Source organism: Callospermophilus lateralis, chromosome 3 (assembly GCF_048772815.1).
Source record: "Callospermophilus lateralis isolate mCalLat2 chromosome 3, mCalLat2.hap1, whole genome shotgun sequence".
NCBI classification, from domain to species: domain Eukaryota; kingdom Metazoa; phylum Chordata; class Mammalia; order Rodentia; family Sciuridae; genus Callospermophilus; species Callospermophilus lateralis.
Genome location: NC_135307.1, coordinates 71114764 through 71133475, shown reverse-complemented (window position 1 = coordinate 71133475; position 18712 = coordinate 71114764). Strand labels below are relative to the sequence as shown.

The 18712-nt window shown below is 41.3% G+C and overlaps 2 protein-coding genes across 2 annotated transcripts; both read right to left on the bottom strand.

The window, feature by feature from the left end:
- Positions 1-2402: 2402 nt before the first annotated feature.
- Gpr135 (G protein-coupled receptor 135) lies at positions 2403-3899 on the bottom strand. Its single transcript, XM_076848355.2, has one exon. The coding sequence runs from the start codon at positions 3897-3899 to the stop codon at positions 2403-2405; it is 1497 nt and encodes a 498-aa protein (XP_076704470.2).
- A 3173-nt stretch (positions 3900-7072) lies between these two features.
- On the bottom strand, positions 7073-18599 carry L3hypdh (trans-L-3-hydroxyproline dehydratase). The gene is made up of 5 exons (XM_076848353.2): positions 18035-18599; positions 13286-13455; positions 10895-11017; positions 10672-10809; positions 7073-8024 (listed from the first exon to the last, which is right to left on the bottom strand). The coding sequence occupies exons 1-5, from the start codon at positions 18540-18542 to the stop codon at positions 7899-7901; spliced, it is 1065 nt and encodes a 354-aa protein (XP_076704468.2). The 5' UTR covers positions 18543-18599; the 3' UTR covers positions 7073-7898.
- Positions 18600-18712: the final 113 nt, after the last annotated feature.

The following is an 18712-nucleotide window of genomic DNA, read 5'->3' as shown; positions in this document are numbered from 1 at the left end:
CGTAGTGAAAATTCTAGTTCTGCCAATCAATAGTTATATATCTTCAAATGAAAAAAATAAACACTCACTCACAACATCGTAAATTGTTCAGTAACTGACTATCAACATTCTCCCTATTGCCAACCAAGATTCTTGGAGCCACTAACAGAGTGGTCTCACTCACAAGCCATTCCTTCCTTAAAACTCCCTTCTACTGAAAAAGGAGGGGGAATTAATTTTCTTCCTTGAAGTCCTTCATGTTAACCTTGGAATGTCCAATCTTAGATTTTCTCTTTACTATCCAGGAAGGTTTATTTCACATCACATTTGAGTTTGCTTGTTTTTTTTCCTTTCTTCTCAGGCAAAACCCTACTTTACACCATGCCACCTCCTGAGGTCTCTCACTTTCTTTCTGCTCTTTGTTCATATTGGCTGAGTCCTCTTCTATGGTATGTTTTAAAATTGGAAGACTTTATCATCTCTCCCTAAATCCCAGAAAATACTTCCATTTTCACACAATGCCAAAATACCCCCTCCCCCGCCTTTAACAGGCAATGCATGTTACATGTTAGCCCTGTGCTATTAATGCTGTATTTTTTATGATAATAAGTGTTAGAGAGATTATCTCATCTACTTTGTACTACATTGAGTGTAGCAAAATGTATGCAGGTAATTTATATACTTTGGATTGTGATGATACCCAGAGAAGCAGAAAAAATAAAATAAAATAAAACATGTTTTGCTCTGACAGGAATCATGTATTTCCATCTTTGATTACAAAAGTCACACAAAGACTTAAATTCTAATAAACAACTTTAAATACAAGAAAAAATGCTGGCTATTTCATATTGAAATCTTCATAGAGAGCTGAAGACTTTTCATACCAGGTTCTTATTCAGTTAAGGCTGTGAAATATTGAATAAAAGAGGAACAGGGTGGCGAGAAGGAAAGAGGGAAAAAAACAGAAAAACATTTTTTTTTAAAATTCTGAGCAAATGATTCTGTGTACAGTGACATTCAATATAATATAAGAAATTTCACATAGACAAATCCTAAATTGTGCTTTTGAATTATTGTAAGAAGCATCTCAATTCTCACATTTCTGAAGACATCTGCAATTTGCTTGAGGTACCTCTCCAACTTTACAACTTTGTTTTTAATGCCCTCTTTCATATAATAGTCTCACACCTATTCTTCCTTTTGGTAAAGATAACAATATTTTAAACAGGTCATGTCTATAAAGCAGCAATCAGCTACTTGAAAAAAAAAAAAAAAAGATATGCTCAACTTCCAAAATGTAGGAGAGCATGAACCTCTTGAAAGCTCTGTTGACTATTCCAACAATGTGGCCACTTCTCAAACTATTTTTAGCATTTCTCTTTGGAATTATCTTCAATTAGTTAAATGCCATATAGGAAAGCCAGTCTTGGTACTTAATAGCATCACTTACCCTGTTCAATCAATTTGACTTCAAATTACAGATTGGGTGGGATCTAAAAAATCAAATTTAATGTCAAAAGACAAAAGGTTTTTCTACTATGAAAGTTATTATCTTTTTAAAATGTGAAAGCCTTTTGAAAATGGCATCCTAAAAGTTATAACCGAGAGTAGCAGGTTAGAGTAAGGGTAAGCTTCCAAATTTCCCAAGACAGGTAATTGGGGTGGGGGTGGGGTGGCAGGAAGAAGGGTGGAAGGGAGAGTCATTTTTATGAATAATCTTGGAATACTTTTTGAACAGTCATATTTCTTTATGCTATTTGCCCTTCAGATGGTTAAGTTTTATGTAGTAATTAACCAACTTTCAAAATCCAACTTTTCAGAATCCCCAAATGGTTTCAAAATAAGATCTGAATTTAAAATTTCCCACAAAGATTACAAGGATGGAAAGAAGTGCACCAATTTATGTAAGGATAAGAATTTTCTGCTCGAAAACCTAAGCATCCCTAAGCACCTAAGCATGGTCAGAGGTGCAAGTTCTAGAATCTAAAGATTTTCGTTCAATGCTGGTGATTTAGAGGGGCCTTCAAGCAGCTCTGAGGGTCTCCATTCAATCCTGAAACTATGTATTTGAACACATACTGGTTGCATTCAGTGATTTTTGCTTTGTTTCACAGTGTGATTCCTGTAATATGAGCTTTTCAGTAATTGTGAATTTTATTTGTGTCATTTTTTTTGGCACTTAAGTTCACAATGCTTGGTTGTGTGGCTTAAGATTGTTTTAATTTTTGCATTTTACATTCCTTTTGGCACTTTCTGAAGAAGGGGACATTGTTTTTATGTTGTTTGGGGGGAAGTGGCAACCCGCCCCCTCTCTTTAGTTTTAAATGTTTGGCTTTATGAAATCCATGATTCTCCCTGGAATCTTGTATCATTAAATGAAGGGGTGGAAATTCGCCTTCAAAAGCTGTCCATCCCAGCCCTTTTTAGAGGCTAGTATCTCCGGCTTCAGTTTTAGGCTGTTTGGCTATTGCTGTCACAGGTTCTGGTGGTCCCTCCCTGCAGAAAAGCACAACTGGGTTTTTGCGGGCCCACATGGCCACATCACCTCCGGCCCCACTGGCGGTGTTGGAGGAGGACATCCTGCTGCAAGGCCCTAGACGGTTTCGAAGGCGATTACGGCTTCTGGCCTGTAAACCCTGACCCTGGCTGGGTAGGAAAGCGTCCACATTTCTAGTCCGGTACCCCTCCTCGCGGTTGCGCCCTAGGAGCATGGAAATGTTGGGGTTGCGAATGGCATAGATGACAGGGTTGATAGCCCCATTGGCCCAGGTTAACCAGACAGCCACCACGTTGAGGAGAGAAGGGGCCTGCGTGGCCTGGGCCTGCCGGGTCGCGGCCAGCAGCACCAGGAAGCAGTAAGGGCCCCAGCAGCAGATGACGAAAACAATCATGATGAGCACGGTGGTGGCAGTGCGCACCTCGCTGAAGAAACGCAGCACACGCGCGTAGGTGGTCATTGGCCGCACGCGCACATCCGACAGGCGAACGGTCTTGCAGATGTGATAGTGGCAGAAGCACATGAGCAGGAAGGGCAGCAAGTAGCAGGCCACCACCAGCCCCACGCTGTAGGCCGCGCCCAGCTGCGCGGGGTCTGGAGAGGTCCGGTAAAGGCAGCCATGGAAGCTCTGCACTGAGGAGGGCTCCCGGGATCCCCCAAACAGTTCCCAGGGCAAGGAAAAGCCTAGAGCCACCAGCCAAGCGCCCGCCAGGAGCTGCAGGGCGCGGCGCCGGCCGATCTTCTCCCGGGGCGGCCGCACGATGGCGCAGTAGCGGTCCAGCGAAATGAGGGCGACGCTGAAAGTGGACACGATGCCGAAACACGAGCTGAAGAAGCGACTCGCTGCGCAGAAGCCGCGCCAAGGCCCCGCTGCGACTTCGGGCGCCGAATCTCCGTGGGGAATGAAGAGGTCCAGGAAGGCAGCGGGCAGGCAGAGGAGCGCCGTGAGCAGATCCGACAGGGACAGCGACAAAATGAAGGCATTGGTGACGGTGCGAAGCTGCCGGTGCTTCACGATCACCCCCATCACCGCGCAGTTGCCCAGGCTAGATAGCAGGAAGATGAGCAGCAGGACGAGCGCCTGAGCTGCCACCGCTGCCCCGTGCGATAGCACCGGCGCCGCCTCCGGGCCCAGCGCCGGCCTCGCCGCCGCCACCCGCACCGCCCCCGCCGCCCCGGGCCTGCCTCCGCCGCCGCCGCCACCTGGAGCGGCAGCGCTGCCTCCCCCGCTGGCGTCGCTCTGGTTCCCCAGCGCCGCGGCCGCTGCGGTCGCCACGGTGCTGAAGGAGAGCACGGCCAATGTCGCCGCGGAGGAAGTCCCGCCAGGCGAGCCGGCCGCGGAGGGGGCGCCGGGATGTGGGACGCCCGGCAAGGCCATGCTCACTGGTGGGCGGGCCGGCGGCGGCCGCGGATGCTCCTCCATGGGGCCCCGCGGAGGCCGCGGATCTGTTCATCCCGCACCGGGGAGACGGCCGCTGGGCCGGAGAGGTGGCTTGGGCCGGGGGAGCGGCCGCTGCGGGGAGTCAGGCTGGGCGGGAGGGGTGACGGTCGCCGGGGACCTGGCGGAGCCTTTGACGTGGGCTCCAGGCGTTGCCGTGGGAACCGCGTGTTTACGCAGGAGCGCGGGGCGGGACGCCAGCCCAGTACCCCAGAAAAGCCAGCCCCTGACACCCCGCCTTTCCCCGAGGTTACCTAGCCTTTGGTTTGAGCTTCAGAGTGCCAGTCAGGTCGGTCTCCTAGGGAAGGAGACCGCCCGCATACGGTGGAACAGATTTATTCAAGGTTCAGTGTCATAAGGTGGGTATGACTGCTTAGGGACAGAATATCAAATGAAGAAACAAAGGAACTATAGGTGGAATGCTAGGGAGTAGTAAAAAACTAAGAAGCAGTTAAAGAGCACAAAGCAAGGCTATGAAAGAGTTAATGAGGCTTATGTTTTTGTCTTCAGTAAAGAAGGGAAGGTAATGTCCCCAGGCTATCCTCAGGAAAGTCATTTGTGCTCTTGAGGTCAGCCCTGTCCTTTATCTGAAAACAGGATTTTCATGTATTTCAGAGTTAAAATGGCTTACCAGATCAGGGGAACTCACCTGTAAAATCTGGGCCCAAACAAGTAATTAAAATAGATTTGCCAATGAATTTTACTGTTCACAGTGTAGCCCTCCTACTAAGCAGCATTAATATCACCTGAGGATTTGGTAGAACTGCTCCCCCCAGGCCTACTGGATGAGAATCTGCACTTAAAGATTAAATGTTCATCTTTAAGATTCACAGGTGATTTATACACTTGCCAAAGTATGAGGAATGTTGTCTTAAGGATATTATGCGATTTGTAGCTTTTGAGAGTTTGGAGAAGGATATGACCCAAACTCTAATGGAATTTGGGGGACTTGAAGCAATGAGCAATGCAAGTTCATAGTGAAGGAGAGAGATGGACCTGGACTCATACAATGGCAGTGCTAGGTGGGTTTAATGGGGACTGGGTCTCAACCTAAAGGCCTTGGGAATCTCACTGAGTGGCTCTGTGGGTGAGCTCAGCACTAAGTGGGTTGGGGGTTCCTAGTGTAATATACTCTCCTGCAAGTAGCAAGCAGAAGCAGCCACCATGGATTGCATAAACCTAGTGGAGACAGTTAAGTGTGACAATTAGGTCAAGTATAGCTTCCAAGTAGTAATGAAGCAGAAATCAGACTTAGAGTTGACTAGCAAATGGAAGGTGAGAAAATGTACCCAGTGAGTGAAGAGTGAGAAATCTAAAGACTAGAATGCCAAGGCAAGGAGTGACAGCAAAGGATGAGGAACAGGGATGTTTGGTTCATTCTACTTGTGATAAGCACATTTAAGTACTTAAGGGAAGAAACCAGTGAGGGGAAGATCAGATATACTTTAGTTGGTGAGGTTAGACCCTTAGTGAGATAGGATGGAGTAGAAGTGAGCAACATTTAGAAGATAGAATCAATAGGGCTTGATGACTGGCCAGACAGGCAGAAGTGGGAGGTAATCTCCCTAGTGTTTCTGACCCCAGAGGAGACAGGGCAAAATATAGAATAACATTGTTGTATTGCAAGGGTTTAGCTCTGGTTTAGATTAGAATTTTGTAAGAGTTAAGTAATACCTATTTTTGAATGTTCAAGAAATACACCATCATTATTCGAGTACTATATCTTGAAAAAGTTCTGTCCTGTCTTAGAGATAGAAGAAGTATAGTAAGAAAATAGTGGAGTCAGAAGTCCTAGATTCACAGCCTCTAGAATGACCTTTGGAGAGTTATTTTGACATACCTGATCTGCTTCTCCCTCTTCCATCTGACTGGGACAAGCAGTAACACACAGAGGATCTGCAGAGGGAGTGATCCACCCTGGTGCAGCTGACAAGGGTTATGCTGCTTGTAGAGGATTCCAAAACAGTGGTAAAACTGACTAAAAGTCACCACTTGTATTTTTTCAAATTAATGTGACTTGTGAGATTTGGAAAGAAAAAGAGTGGTTCTACTCACTGTTATTTAGTTCACTTTTAATTTTTTTTTAAAGTACAGCTCTTAATCTGTAGAAAAAGTACATGGTCACACTGAGTTAGAGATAGTGTCACTTTGGTGATTTCTTTGCCACAGAATTTCATAAAGACCAAGTGAAAAATACCATAACTTCTTTTGTGTAATATGGAAATTAAAAAACATTAATTTTGGTCAGGTGAAACCACAGAACTAATGACAGGATCAATATGGATTTACTGGGTGATAAAGCCTGGTAAAATAAATAATTAATTTAGTTTTTGTATGTTTAGAAAGAAAATACTATTACCTACCTCACAAAAGAGTCTACTGAATTCTTTAGGGGCATCACATTTTAGTGCTTCAATCCATGACAGCTAATAACAATCAAATATTTTTAACAGGCTCACAGATAAGAATTGTCTAGCAAGAGTGCCAAAGGTCTACATTTATTTCTTCTTTGTTGCTATGTGGTTGATAATGTGACTCATTCCATTGTAAAGATTCATTGATTAATTCCTTTCTTTTTTCTTTTTTTCAGGGCCAAGGACTGAACTCAGGGCCTTGCACATGCTAGGCAAGCACTCTGCCACAGAGCTAAAATCCCCATTCCCTATTAATTTCTACTATGTACTTGCACTTCAATAATGTAATGGACAATTTCTTTTATAAAAGCCTCAAAGCAGCCAGAGGGTAACTCAGTGGGTAGGAATGTACTAAGCATGCTTGAGGTCCTGGGTTCTGTACCCACCTTGGATTCCATACCACCATGCACACACACATGCACATGTGTGGACACACACACACACACACCTTAAAGAGAAAGCAAGTCTGATTACTAGTTAGTCTTAGCATAAGTTTATGACACTTAATACTTGTGGATGTAGGAGCCCAATTTGCAGCCTGGAGCACATCCCAGCAGCAGCTAAAGTAATACCTACTCACAGAAGTTGACTGTCAGGGTTTTTAGCACCCCCGACCCCCTGACTGGCAGGAGAAGCTGGGAAAGCATGCCCCACCAAGACGAACCAAGAGAGGTAAAGGTTGACTGGCGGCCCACACCCAGCCCTCCCTCTCCGAAGGACAATCAGACGTGCCAGGAAGACAAATCAAAGCAGGATCTCCTTTAATGAGGAAGTATGCACAGTTTATATACTACACAGGAGTCAATCAGAATAAAGGTCAGAGGGGTGGAGCAAGTTCACATGTACACCCATCCCATAGTCTGTAAGAGAAGGCTTTCCACAAGGACAGAAGAGTCCCGGACCTATCCTGGAGGTGGTCCACCTCCTCTGTCACCGCCCACAGCACCGCCTCCTGACTGATCGCCAGGAGCCATCCCAGCCACATAAGCGGCCCCAAGACCGGGAAGCTGGCAGCCATGCCCTACATTTGACCACCCAGGCTGGAGCACATCCCAGCAGCAGCTAAAGTAACACCTACTCACAGAAGTTGACCACCCAGGCTGTTTATATTAAGTGTTGGATACCCCTTAATAACCCATATCCTTTATATGCTGCTTATAGAGAAGCCATTACTTTACTAAAACTAGAAGACTAAAAAAAATTGTAAAGTTTATTGTTAAGAAGGCTACAATTATAAATTTTATTCAAAGAATCTCTAAAACAAAATCTTATAGCAATTACCACAGAGTAATATTTAAGTAACTAAGGTTCTCTTTTACCTGATAATGACTAGAAAGGTTTCTGAATTTTTGGCACTTTGTATAGTAGACATAAGTGATATTTATATCAAAGTCCATTTGAAAATAGGGGATATGATAATTGTCTATTTCACTACAGTGTACTATTTTAGAAAGAAGGGATATTAGATGACATGTATCACTCAATAATGGTTAACACATAATTTAGAGGAAACATTGATTACAGATAATAATTACTTTGGAAGGAAATCCCTTAAAAGTCATGGAAGAGGTCACTTGAGAAGAAACCCGTCCTTCAGTGGGTCATCATCTTCTACAGTAAGGCTTGCTGCACCTGTGTAATGGGCTTGTCCTGATACTTCCACTATAACCGCTTTGAAGTCACCACATTTTGCTTCCTGAAAAAAAGATGGAAGGAGCATCCTATCAAAATATTTCACTCATACTGTACCTGGCTTAAAAGCTGAACTCTTGATTTTTATTGTGTTAAAGGAAACCCAAGGGCTATGGAAAAATTTTAAGGAAAGTAACGTGGTCTAATGTGTATTTTAGATATGTTTAGCATAAAATGAAGGAAAAATTGAAGAGGAGAGAGACTAGGAGCCCAGAAACCTGTTAAGAGAGAACTCTGATTCACTGGTTTAATCCAGAGGCACTAGGTAATTTTTGGTAAGGATGGAGAAAGATAACATAATATAGAAATACTCTGGAGGTGGAAATGACTGGCCCGTTGACAATGTAGAAAAAAAGGTAAACAAGACCATGGTTTCGGGCTTGGAAGTGAAACTAATGATGCTAAGATGGGGAAAAAGAGAGGAGTATGTGGAAGGAAGGATGGTAGAATGGACTTAAAAATATATAGTTGTAGATGGTCAGAATGCCTTTATTTTATGGGGGGCTAAGGATTGAACTCAGTGCCTCATACATGCTAGGCAAGCGCTCTGCCACTGAATAACAGCCCTAGTCCATAGGATGGACTTTTTAATAAGTTGAGTTTGAAATACTTTGAGGACATTAATTCCTCATAGAGATGAGGATAGTGACCAGCAATAAAAGTGTTAGATACAGAAAGAGTTGCAGGACAGGCATGGTAGGGATGAAGGTTTGGGAGTCATTAGCAGCAGAGGGTTGAGAACTGAAGTCTAGAAATGGAAGAAAGTGTCTAGTGGCATTAATTGTAGATGAGATGGAAGGAAACTAAGGATAAAATGCTGGAGTCACTTAATTGGATGGACAGGGAGCAGAAGCTGGGGCAGGGAAAGAGACTGAGAAGGCACCATCAGAGAGCCTGGAAGAGCCCAGACAGAAAGGAAAGGCTTATAGTGCAAGTGAAGATATTCTGGTAAGCCTGATTAATAACTGAAAAATAAATAACTGCAACTCTTAGTTGAAATTGATTTTTACTTTCAAATCTTGTAAATAAGAACAACTAAGGTAAAAAGTAAATGTCAAATATTAAAGTAGGGTACAGTGATTTTATTATTTTGTTACAAAGCTGCTATAATATCAAGCACTAGTAAACTTGGCTTTGTGTAATAATTAATAGTATAGAGTCTGTTGAGAGAGACCCCATTCATAGCCTGGCTTTGCTACTCATGAACTAAGTTCAGACAAGTTTACCTAAGCTTTCTAATTCTCTATTTTTCATCTATTAAAAAAGGATCATAATAGTACCAGTCTCTTAGAATTCTTACAAGGTTTAAATGAATATGGTATGTATAACATTCTTAGCTTGGAAATTGATTCACAGTGAAGTACCTAGTAAATATTCTAAATTATTATTTTTATCTTCAGGCTCAAATTCTGAAGACATTGTGCTCCAAGTGTTCTCATATGCTGTAAATGGTTTGGTATATCATAAGATCAATCTATGATCTAGGAATCCCTAACTTAAAGAAAATTCCATATTCAGAAAAAAAACAAACCTTGAAAATAACTGAATTAGGATGGATTGTTTTCTATGTTAAAGGAGTAGAGATTCATTTACTACATGTAATCATTCTGTGGTAGAGTTCACTTACTACCATAAGTAGATTAATTTGCTCTATTAACATATTTAAAATTTTATTCCAGTACAAAAATTTTGCTTTTCACAATTTTCATGGTTTTTACATTCTATTATATAAAATAAAATACTCTGTAGAATAAAACAAAAAAATAATAACAAAATCCTCAAACCATACTTTAGAGGTTCCCAAACCTTCTGGTTTTGGTACCCTTTATACCTTAAGATTTGAGGACCTCAAGGAGGTTGGTTTATGAAGGTTGTATCTATCCATATTTGTTGTATTGAGAATTAAAGATATTTGTTAATTACTTCATTAAAAACAATAAACCCATTACAATGATTACACTTTAATGTATAAAGAAATCTTTGTGAAATATATTTGCAAAAAATTTAATGAGAAATGTGGCATTTTTTACATTTTTGCAAACTTCTTTCATGTCTGGCTTAACAAAAGACAACTAGATTCTAATATCTGCTTTTGCATTGAGATGTTGGGATATCACCCATCATGTGGTCTCTGGAGAACTCCACTGAATACGTTTGAGAAAATGAGAGTGAAAAGCAATTATTATTATTATTTTTTTTTAGTCTTATTATTAACAGAGTTTTGACCTTGTAGACATATGGGAAGCATGTTGGGGACTCTTAGGGGTCCCAAGTCTAAACTTTGAGAACCAATATGTTAGTTGAACAGAAGTTTTTACAGGCTTGTTTTAAAATTCTATTATGAACAGGACCCAGTGGCACAAACCTATAATCCCAGCTACTTGGAGGCTGAGGCAGTAGGATTGCAAGTTCAGGGCCAGCCTCATCAATCTGGGGAGACCCTGTCTCAACAACAACAACAAAAGGACTGGGGATGTAGCTCAGTAGTATAGCACCCCTGGGTTTAATCTCAGACACACACACACACACACACACACACACATACACACACACAAGCGCGCGAATCTCTTCTGAGAACTCATCACTCAACTCGGTCCTCTTCAGTTTCATAAGCAACACATTTACAAATAAGAAACAAAGGTGACACTCACCCTCACAGCTTTCCCTGTGAACACAGAGCCAGTTGCACTGCTTTTGAAGATCCTGGTCTGGTTCAATTTTAGAAGGCCTTTATGATACTGCAGAGCAATTCGGGCTGTCACTCCTGAGCCAGTGGGGCTCCTGTCAACCTGTTTCAGCATAAAGGAAGAATGTTCAGAGTATTCTAGTTCCATAGTACCTGGTGTTTTTGGCTAACAATTACAGTTTTGATACCTGTTCATCTGCAAATACACAGATGTTGGTGGTTGGTTCCTCACTATGAGCATCTTTTCCGTCTGTTAATATAGTTCCATAGAGAAAGGAAAGGTCTTCATTATCAGGATGAGTGATTTTAAACTGAAAATAAGGACAACATAATTAGCCATATGTAAAATAAATGCTTTATTTCAAATTTATCTTTTTCAATAATGTAGATAGAGTACTCTTTTATATAATTTTTCAATCTTTACCATTTTGGGGCAAGGCACCAGATGCTAGATGCTATTCTTTAGATAGTTTTTTTTTTTTTTTTAATTTCTGGTTATCATACTTTGGGTCCCTTCTAAGGAAACTGACCTGCATATAGCTTCAATGAAAAGAACAGTCCTCTATTCTAACACACACTTTTTGAAGCACTGGCCCCAAGTCCACAGGCTGGCTGTAGCTAAAGCCATCGTATTTTCATTCTCAGGAGCCTAAAGGGGAGAATGTAGAAAAATCAGGCACAAAGTATCTAGAGCTGAGGTTAATTCCAGTGATAGAGACAAGGACTGTGAGAGGCCACGAGCAAGTAAAAGTTAAAAGGATCTAGAAGATTTGGGGTAAGAGAAGCAATTGAACAGGGGAAAAAAGAAAGATACTGTAGAGGATGAAGTCAGTTGGTTCCATGAAAAACAGCAGACACAGAAGCTGGCACTGGCCGAGTTGGTAGGTCCTCAGTGGTAAGGTTCATTAAGATCCCAAAGTGTAATGCTCCCAGGTTTTCTTGGGAGATCTACTTGTTTAACTTTCCCTGAGTTTTTATAATTCCAATTGTCTAGAGTACTATGATCTCCATTTATTCTTATAATTAGTATATTTCACTCCCCCTTACCTGTTATTTTTTAAAAATTGAACATATCTAGATTCTTAAAAGCCAAAGAGTCCATTTAAAACCAAGATAAACAGGCCTGCATATTGGATCTTAGCTTTCTGAGCCCCTGAGCCCAACTCCACTGAAGTACCACTCCAACACACTGTTCACAGGTTCACAAGTATGTCCCCCATCCTTCCCACCACTAGCTCAAGCTCCTGGGAGATAGGGTAGGGTTTGTTCTTCCTTTGGGTCTCTAGCATCTAGCATATGTCTGACATGCAATAAGTTCATGCCAAATGTTTGTTAAAAGAATGAAGAAAAATTTATATTAACTTTAGCCCTTCCCCCCACAGATGGTCTTTCCCTAAATTTGCATCAGCAGTATTGATGGTCAGCAATTGACAAAGTAGTTCTACTATCTGATACATCAGCAATAGAACATATTTTTCTCAAAATCTCCCCTCCATCAGGGTCCACCCTTGTCACTACCATCTGTGTGAGAAGTTCAAACTTTATGGGGAAGTTCAAAATTACTACTTTTACATGCCTTTTTCTTCTCGATTTCATAACACATGGAATTATTGTGTGCCAATTTTTTAAAACTATTAGCTTTCTGCTTGATAGAAAAAAATATGATTTTTGCTCTTTAAAAGTTACTGATTAAATAATATCCACATAAAGTTTCAGAAAAATGAAAATTTAGAATAGCAATATAGCATATATTTTCATTTGTTACTTAAGTTTTTAATTAAAGCCAAGAGTGTTGAGTCCGTTAGAAATTACGAGTGCAAGTATAATAGACATTGCCTTTCACAAGTTAATTTTTACTATTAGTAATTAAATATTTAGGTGCCAAAACATTCAAATTATGTATTTTATCTCTAAGTTCTGACTTCAAGGTAAAATGGCAGACTTGTGCTAGAAATAATATTATTGACTCATTATTGAAACTGATTTTTATCAAAATGGTTTTATCCCAAGCACAAACTAGTTAGTTGAATAGTTATTTGAGTAACTTCTAGACAATACAAGAAAAATTCACTAAGAAAATTTTTCATTAATTTCTTATTGAAATAAGAGTTTTTATCAGAACTAATAACCACATATAGCAAATACAGAATAACCACATAGAGCAAAACACATGAGCTTCAAATTAATGGAATATTATATAATATATTTAATTTCAAATAACCATAAGCCATATCATCATAGGTATATTAAAAAATGACTAATAGTTAACATTTATTGCTATTATTAAGGGCCAGGCAATATTCTAAGTCTTTTACATATATTAACTTATTTCACTTTTATAACAACCCTAAAAGCAGATATTGTATAATATCTGCTAAAAACTGAGGCATGCAGAGGTTATGTAACTTGTACAAGATTATGAATATTATAAATGGCAAAGCCAGAGCTCACCAGTAACCTTGCTCTAGAACCTAAGATTTTAACCAGTACCCTATTAAGATACTTAATGGACATGATCATTCTATTTCTCCATGCCACAGAGGGAGGTTATTTGCTATTATGGCAGTGACTGGACTGACCTGAGCTTTCACTGCTTCTGTCACTGCACTCGCTGTGTTCACAAGGTCTCTTGTCTTCGCAGAACATACATCAAGTCCAAACTTTTCTGCACTAACCAGTGCATAAAATGCTCCACCATATGCAATGTCTACCACCACCTTTCCATGTCCAGGAACATCCACCATGAGATCTTAAAAAGATGTGTTTGAAAATCAGTTTGTTTTTAGTATTTTAGCAAAACATTCACAGCATTTTAAATATTTAAATGTTTATTCTGTGGAAGAACTGAGGATGGCTTTGAACTCACCATTCTCCTGCCACAGCCTCCCAAGATGCTGGGATTACCAGCATGTGCCACTGTACCCAGCTTGCAGGGAGAACTTTTGATATCATGAAAAGGAATGAAGCAGAAATCCATTTTTCAAAAGAGTGAGCATCAGGTAGTGATGGGTGCATCTTTTTATTTTTAACTTGATGATGTTTGCATTAAGTTGTAAAACATTTGAATGCTGTCACACCCCATATCATACATACATATTTGTTAACTACTATGAAGCTCTTTTCTGAGAAACATCATAGAGACCAAGGGAGGGAAAACCCTCAGGTATCAAATTGATCCTTATAAAGGAAAATGTAGGTCCCTGATTTTACTACTAGTAACAGTTTAAAATAGAATTTGAATTCTATTCACAAATTAGTTTTCTTCAAATGCTAGGTCAAAATAAAATTTTTGAAAGAATTTTTTTCTATAAATTATATACAAACATCATCTGCATGTTTTCATCTCAAAGTGATTCTGCAAAGACTCAGGAAAAAGCCATTGTATAATAGCAGACATCACATAGTGTTATTTTTGTATCAGGATTTTTACATATCTAAAGTTCCAACTAAAGGTCAGTTCTTTGAAATCCTTTATCTGCACTTCCAAAGGAATGGGTTGGAAGATGTTTTGGGACATTAAAAGTGTTTCTACCTGTTTTAGTAAGATTTTTGCCACTATGACCCAAAGACCAAAAGACAACTTTAGAGGAGGAATAGTTTATTTGGGGCTCATGGTTTCAGAGGTCTCAGTCCATAGTTGGCAGACTCCATTGCTCTGTGCCTGAGATGAGGCGGAACATGAAGGTAGAAGGGAGTGACAGAGGAAAGCAGCTCAGAACATGACACTTGGGAAGCACAGAGAGCAATGTTCATCAGGGACAAAATATATATCCCAAAGGCACATCCCCAGTGACCAACTTCCTCCAGCCACACCCCACCTCCCTACCTACAGTTACCACCCAGTTAAACCATTCAAACAGATTAATACACTGATTAACCAAGCATTTCTAAATTTTCTTGCATTGTCTCATATGTGAGCTTTTGGGGGACACCACATATCCAAACCATAATGGTACTCCTTTTGATATTTTCCTCTCTTCCTTCTCCCCAATTCAAGCTGGTCTGGTGGTCCCTGCCTTGGGGAAGGCACCTGGCAAGGGAGAAAGTAGATCTGTTTGTTTTTTTTTTTTTTCTTTTAATGGAAACCTAATTCTCAGGGGAAAGGCATTTGTTGGCTAGAGTGTCTGAAGGGAGAAATATTTCTATTAGCTGATACTTTCTTTTGGATTAGGAAGAGAGGAGGCTAAATGTCCAGAGTACAGAGGACTGTATTGACTTCCCCACAGCACCACAGGAGGGCATCAGGGTGGGACAGCACAGCCAACCAGGAGGGGGAGTGCAGGGGATGAGGACAAGGGCCACATGGAGTAGGCTGACCAGCTTCACTTCACTGGTCAGCTGTGCAAGCTAGGCCAAAGGGCCCTCCTCTGAAGCGTGGCACTTTGAGGAAACCTTTGCTCACACATATAACAGGAATAGGGCCAGGTCACCCAACAGGACAGAGTGGGCTCTCAATTTTAGAAAAGTCATGAAAAAGAAAATATTCCTTGTGTATCTGAGTTTTACAGAGTAATACAGTAATACCAGTATACTAGGAGTTATGGTCTAATCTACAGAAGTCCTTGTAACATATGTGTTGAAATAAAGAAAATTTATAATCAAAAGAATGAAATGTGCCTGTGGATCTTAACAGCAACATTGAAAAATGTCTTTATCTTGATGTGGATGCAACCTGAAATCAGGATTAAGGGAAGGAGAATGAGGAAGTAAGTAGTAATGAAGGACTGCTGAATATGGAAACCTATGGTTAAATGATGGGTGTGAGCGTGTAGATTGGTACCTACCAGAGGGCAGGAGTAAAGTCTGTGACTTAGTCTGCCTGTCCCATCTTCTTGACTGTGTAGCTAAACAAGGCATTGGCCCCAATCCTGCACCAGGGAGGAGTGGGAGAGCTGGCTCAAGTGAAGTGGTTACTGAGCCTGTAACTGCTCCCCTAGCCCACCCTCTTTAAAATCTTGGGCTCTAGTTTTTTTAGAATGGGCAATTGGGTAAGATAATATATCTGAGTTTCAGTTTCCTCTTTTTAAACTTCTGCCCATTAATATTATTCCATTAATATTTTATTTTTAATTAGAAATTTATTAACATTAAAAATTAAGATATTTATTTCTCATGTGACTACATCTTAAGTGCCAGGTATGTTCACATTGATTCATTACATTAATGTTGTAATTACTACAGCCCTAAGAGATTGTACTATATTATTTACTGTCTTCACATTATTCTCTGTTACGCATAAAATCAGTGGTGGTGCTTAGAATCAAACTTGGGATGAGGTGACTCCAACACCCAAACTTTTTCCACTAAAATATACAACCTTTATTTAGAACTCAATCCAAATTTAAGGTTTTTCCTTTTATTTTATACAAGCTTATCACTACAATTTTAATTTGATTTACTTCACCTGAGATTTAGTGGCTACCTTCTATATGCCAATTATTGTATATGATCTAAGAGGTATACAAGAAGTAAAATAAATAAAACATTGCCTTTGCCCTTTTTAGGGTTTGGGGTTCAGTTGGACAAAAAAGACATTTTAAAACATGCCATATGTGTGAACAAGGTGTCATACATTAGTTTTCCAGAAAATTGATAAACATCTCTTCAAACAACAAACACTTTAAGGATGAGAGGGAAGCAATCTGATTGGCCTCACTTACTATGGCTTTGGTGTCCTTGTGTATGAAATGTCCTTGTGTATTTTCCCTAAGAGCTGTTTTCAGAATTCTACATGATAATGTGTGGGCAGTGCCTGGTACAGATTAGGGACACAATACATCCTAACAATAAAGACAAAAGTTTAATTTCCAGTGAGAATAAGTTTCTCAAGGGAACAGACAGCTACATTTGCAAATCAGCATATTCTTCTAAATTTCATTTATTTAGTTACTTATTAAAAAATTCAATAAATATTCATTGATTACCTACTATTCTCGGCAATTGGGACACAGTAAACAAAACATAGGAGAATGCCCTTTAGTGTTGTGTGTTGGAGATGAACTCGGCAACCCTCTGAGGTAGGTACTGCAGTCATCCTCATTTTACAGACTGTGACATGGAGGCAAGGACTTTCTTGCCCATGGTCACTGAATATGGAGATACAAAGCAAGTGACCTTGAATACTGCCATCTGCCTTTTATGTAGTTTTCCAAGTAGAGAATATAGGATTTCATTTTCTTTATTCAAAGTGACCATTACTATCCACCAATTATTGTGATGTCACATGGAGATGCTCTCAGAAACTATTGTCCTTGAGGGGTTGGCTTCCCCTGCCCTAACTGACCCAGAACTATGATGTAGTTGGTGACCAGCTGTCAATTCCTACAGTATCTAGTGCTTTTAATGCAGCTGGGGTTACCTAGGGAAAAACTAGGTAGCATCAGTAAACCATTGAGGGTTTTTTTAGATGCAATTCTAAACATAGATTCTGTCTCCCTCAAATGCCAATTGGAATGTGACACTATTCTCTCCTAAGGGGAAAATGGCATCAGTTTCCGCAGAGGCATCCATCATCAACTTGTGTGCTTAAATAGACTAAGTTTGCTCTAAGACTGAAAAATGCCTGTTCTACTGTCATTCACAGCCCAATTCCTCTCAACAATCCTACACATCCTGCAATCTTTCCACCTCAAGGAACACATTTTATATAGTTTTAAAATTCTAAGTATACAACATACTATCATTTAACAAGGTGTCATACATTAGTTTTCCAGAAAATTGATAAACATCATTTATCTCTATGAGATAAATGAAGAAACAAGCTCAGAGAGGTTAAAATAATCTAAGGATACACAGTTTTAAGTGGTTGCAGGATTTGAACCCAGGCCATGTCCCTGTTCTTAAAGCAATTAAAACAGCAACATCTGTATCTTCACTTCATTCTCATTTAATTCTTATCCAAAGAGGAAAGGCACTTTTAACATTAGAAAAGACCATATTTAGTAACTCATTAGGGGTAATAATGTGTTTATCAAACATAATCTGGAACCCTGGTACTGTCTATTATTTGCTGTTTCCTTGACCCTAGTGTGCTTTGCTTTATTCAACTGTGAAATCTAGGAATGCAAGAAAAGGCCTAAAAGGCTCTCAGTAAGCAAAGCACCAATTCTTCACCGCTCCAGGATCTCCGGCGGTTTAACTGAACTGCACGCGTCGAATCTGCAAAGCTTAAGAGGCTGAAACAGTTTGCAGTGATTTGGAATCACCTTTTTTATTGGTTGCGGGGGCCTGCGGAGTGTGTTAGTTGCACCGCTTGGGTTCCAACCCAGAGAGACAGTTAATGTGGTTAGTTTCGTTCCGGATAGAGGATGGAGGGTCCCGCCAGTTACCTGAGGCCAGCACGAAGGCCGGAACGCTGTGGAAGCGCACAGGGCCCCAACTGCGGCCGCCCTTACACTCCACAAAAGCGGTCACCAGCCCGCACGGGCAGTGGATGTTGACACGGGCCTCGCAGGTGCCGGCTGCGGGTGCAGGCACCAGCCCGAAATCGAGGGCGAAGCGGCCAAGCGCCAGCACTGCGTGGCCGCACATGGAACTGTAGTCCTCGTTGTTCAGGAACAGAACGCCCAGGTGAGCGTCCGGAAGCTCGCTCTGCACCAGGACAGCTCCGTACATGTCCCGGTGACCCCGGGGCTCGAACATGAGTCGCCGCCGCACGTAGTCAAGGTGCTGGCGCATGTAGCGCCGCTTAGCCAGCAAAGTGGGCCCTTCCACCTCTGGACACCCAGCCAGCACAATGCGCAGGGGCTCGCCGCCCGTGTGCATGTCCACCACCGACAGCGCCGGCGTCCCCGGGTCGTGTGGGGGTAAGCGGGGCACGGCTAGCGCGCTCTCCATTGTCGGTGTCCAGCAGCTCCACCACTGCCCAGCGGTGCTCGCCTGAGGATAGGAACCTACAACTCACCCTAAGCCAGAAGGCTAGTGGGCGTGGCAGCCCTAAGGGCGGGGCATTGCGCCTAAACCAGGAAGTGTGGGCGGGGTTTCGGGCGGTCGCCCGGGTTACCAGG

What these genes read in the sequence shown, in the direction of transcription:
- L3hypdh (XM_076848353.2), bottom strand. Translation starts at nt 18,542, where the DNA reads ATGGAGAGCGCGCTAGCCGTGCCCCGCTTACCCCCACACGACCCGGGG. An exon ending in GGCCTTCGTGCTGGCCTCAG is followed by an intron (nt 13,456 to 18,034) that starts GTAACTGGCGGG and finishes CATCTTTTTAAG; the next exon opens with ATCTCATGGTGGATGTTCCT. An exon ending in GTGTATTTGCAGATGAACAG is followed by an intron (nt 10,810 to 10,894) that starts GTATCAAAACTG and finishes ATGCTGAAACAG; the next exon opens with GTTGACAGGAGCCCCACTGG.
- Gpr135 (XM_076848355.2), bottom strand. Translation starts at nt 3,899, where the DNA reads ATGGAGGAGCATCCGCGGCCGCCGCCGGCCCGCCCACCAGTGAGCATG.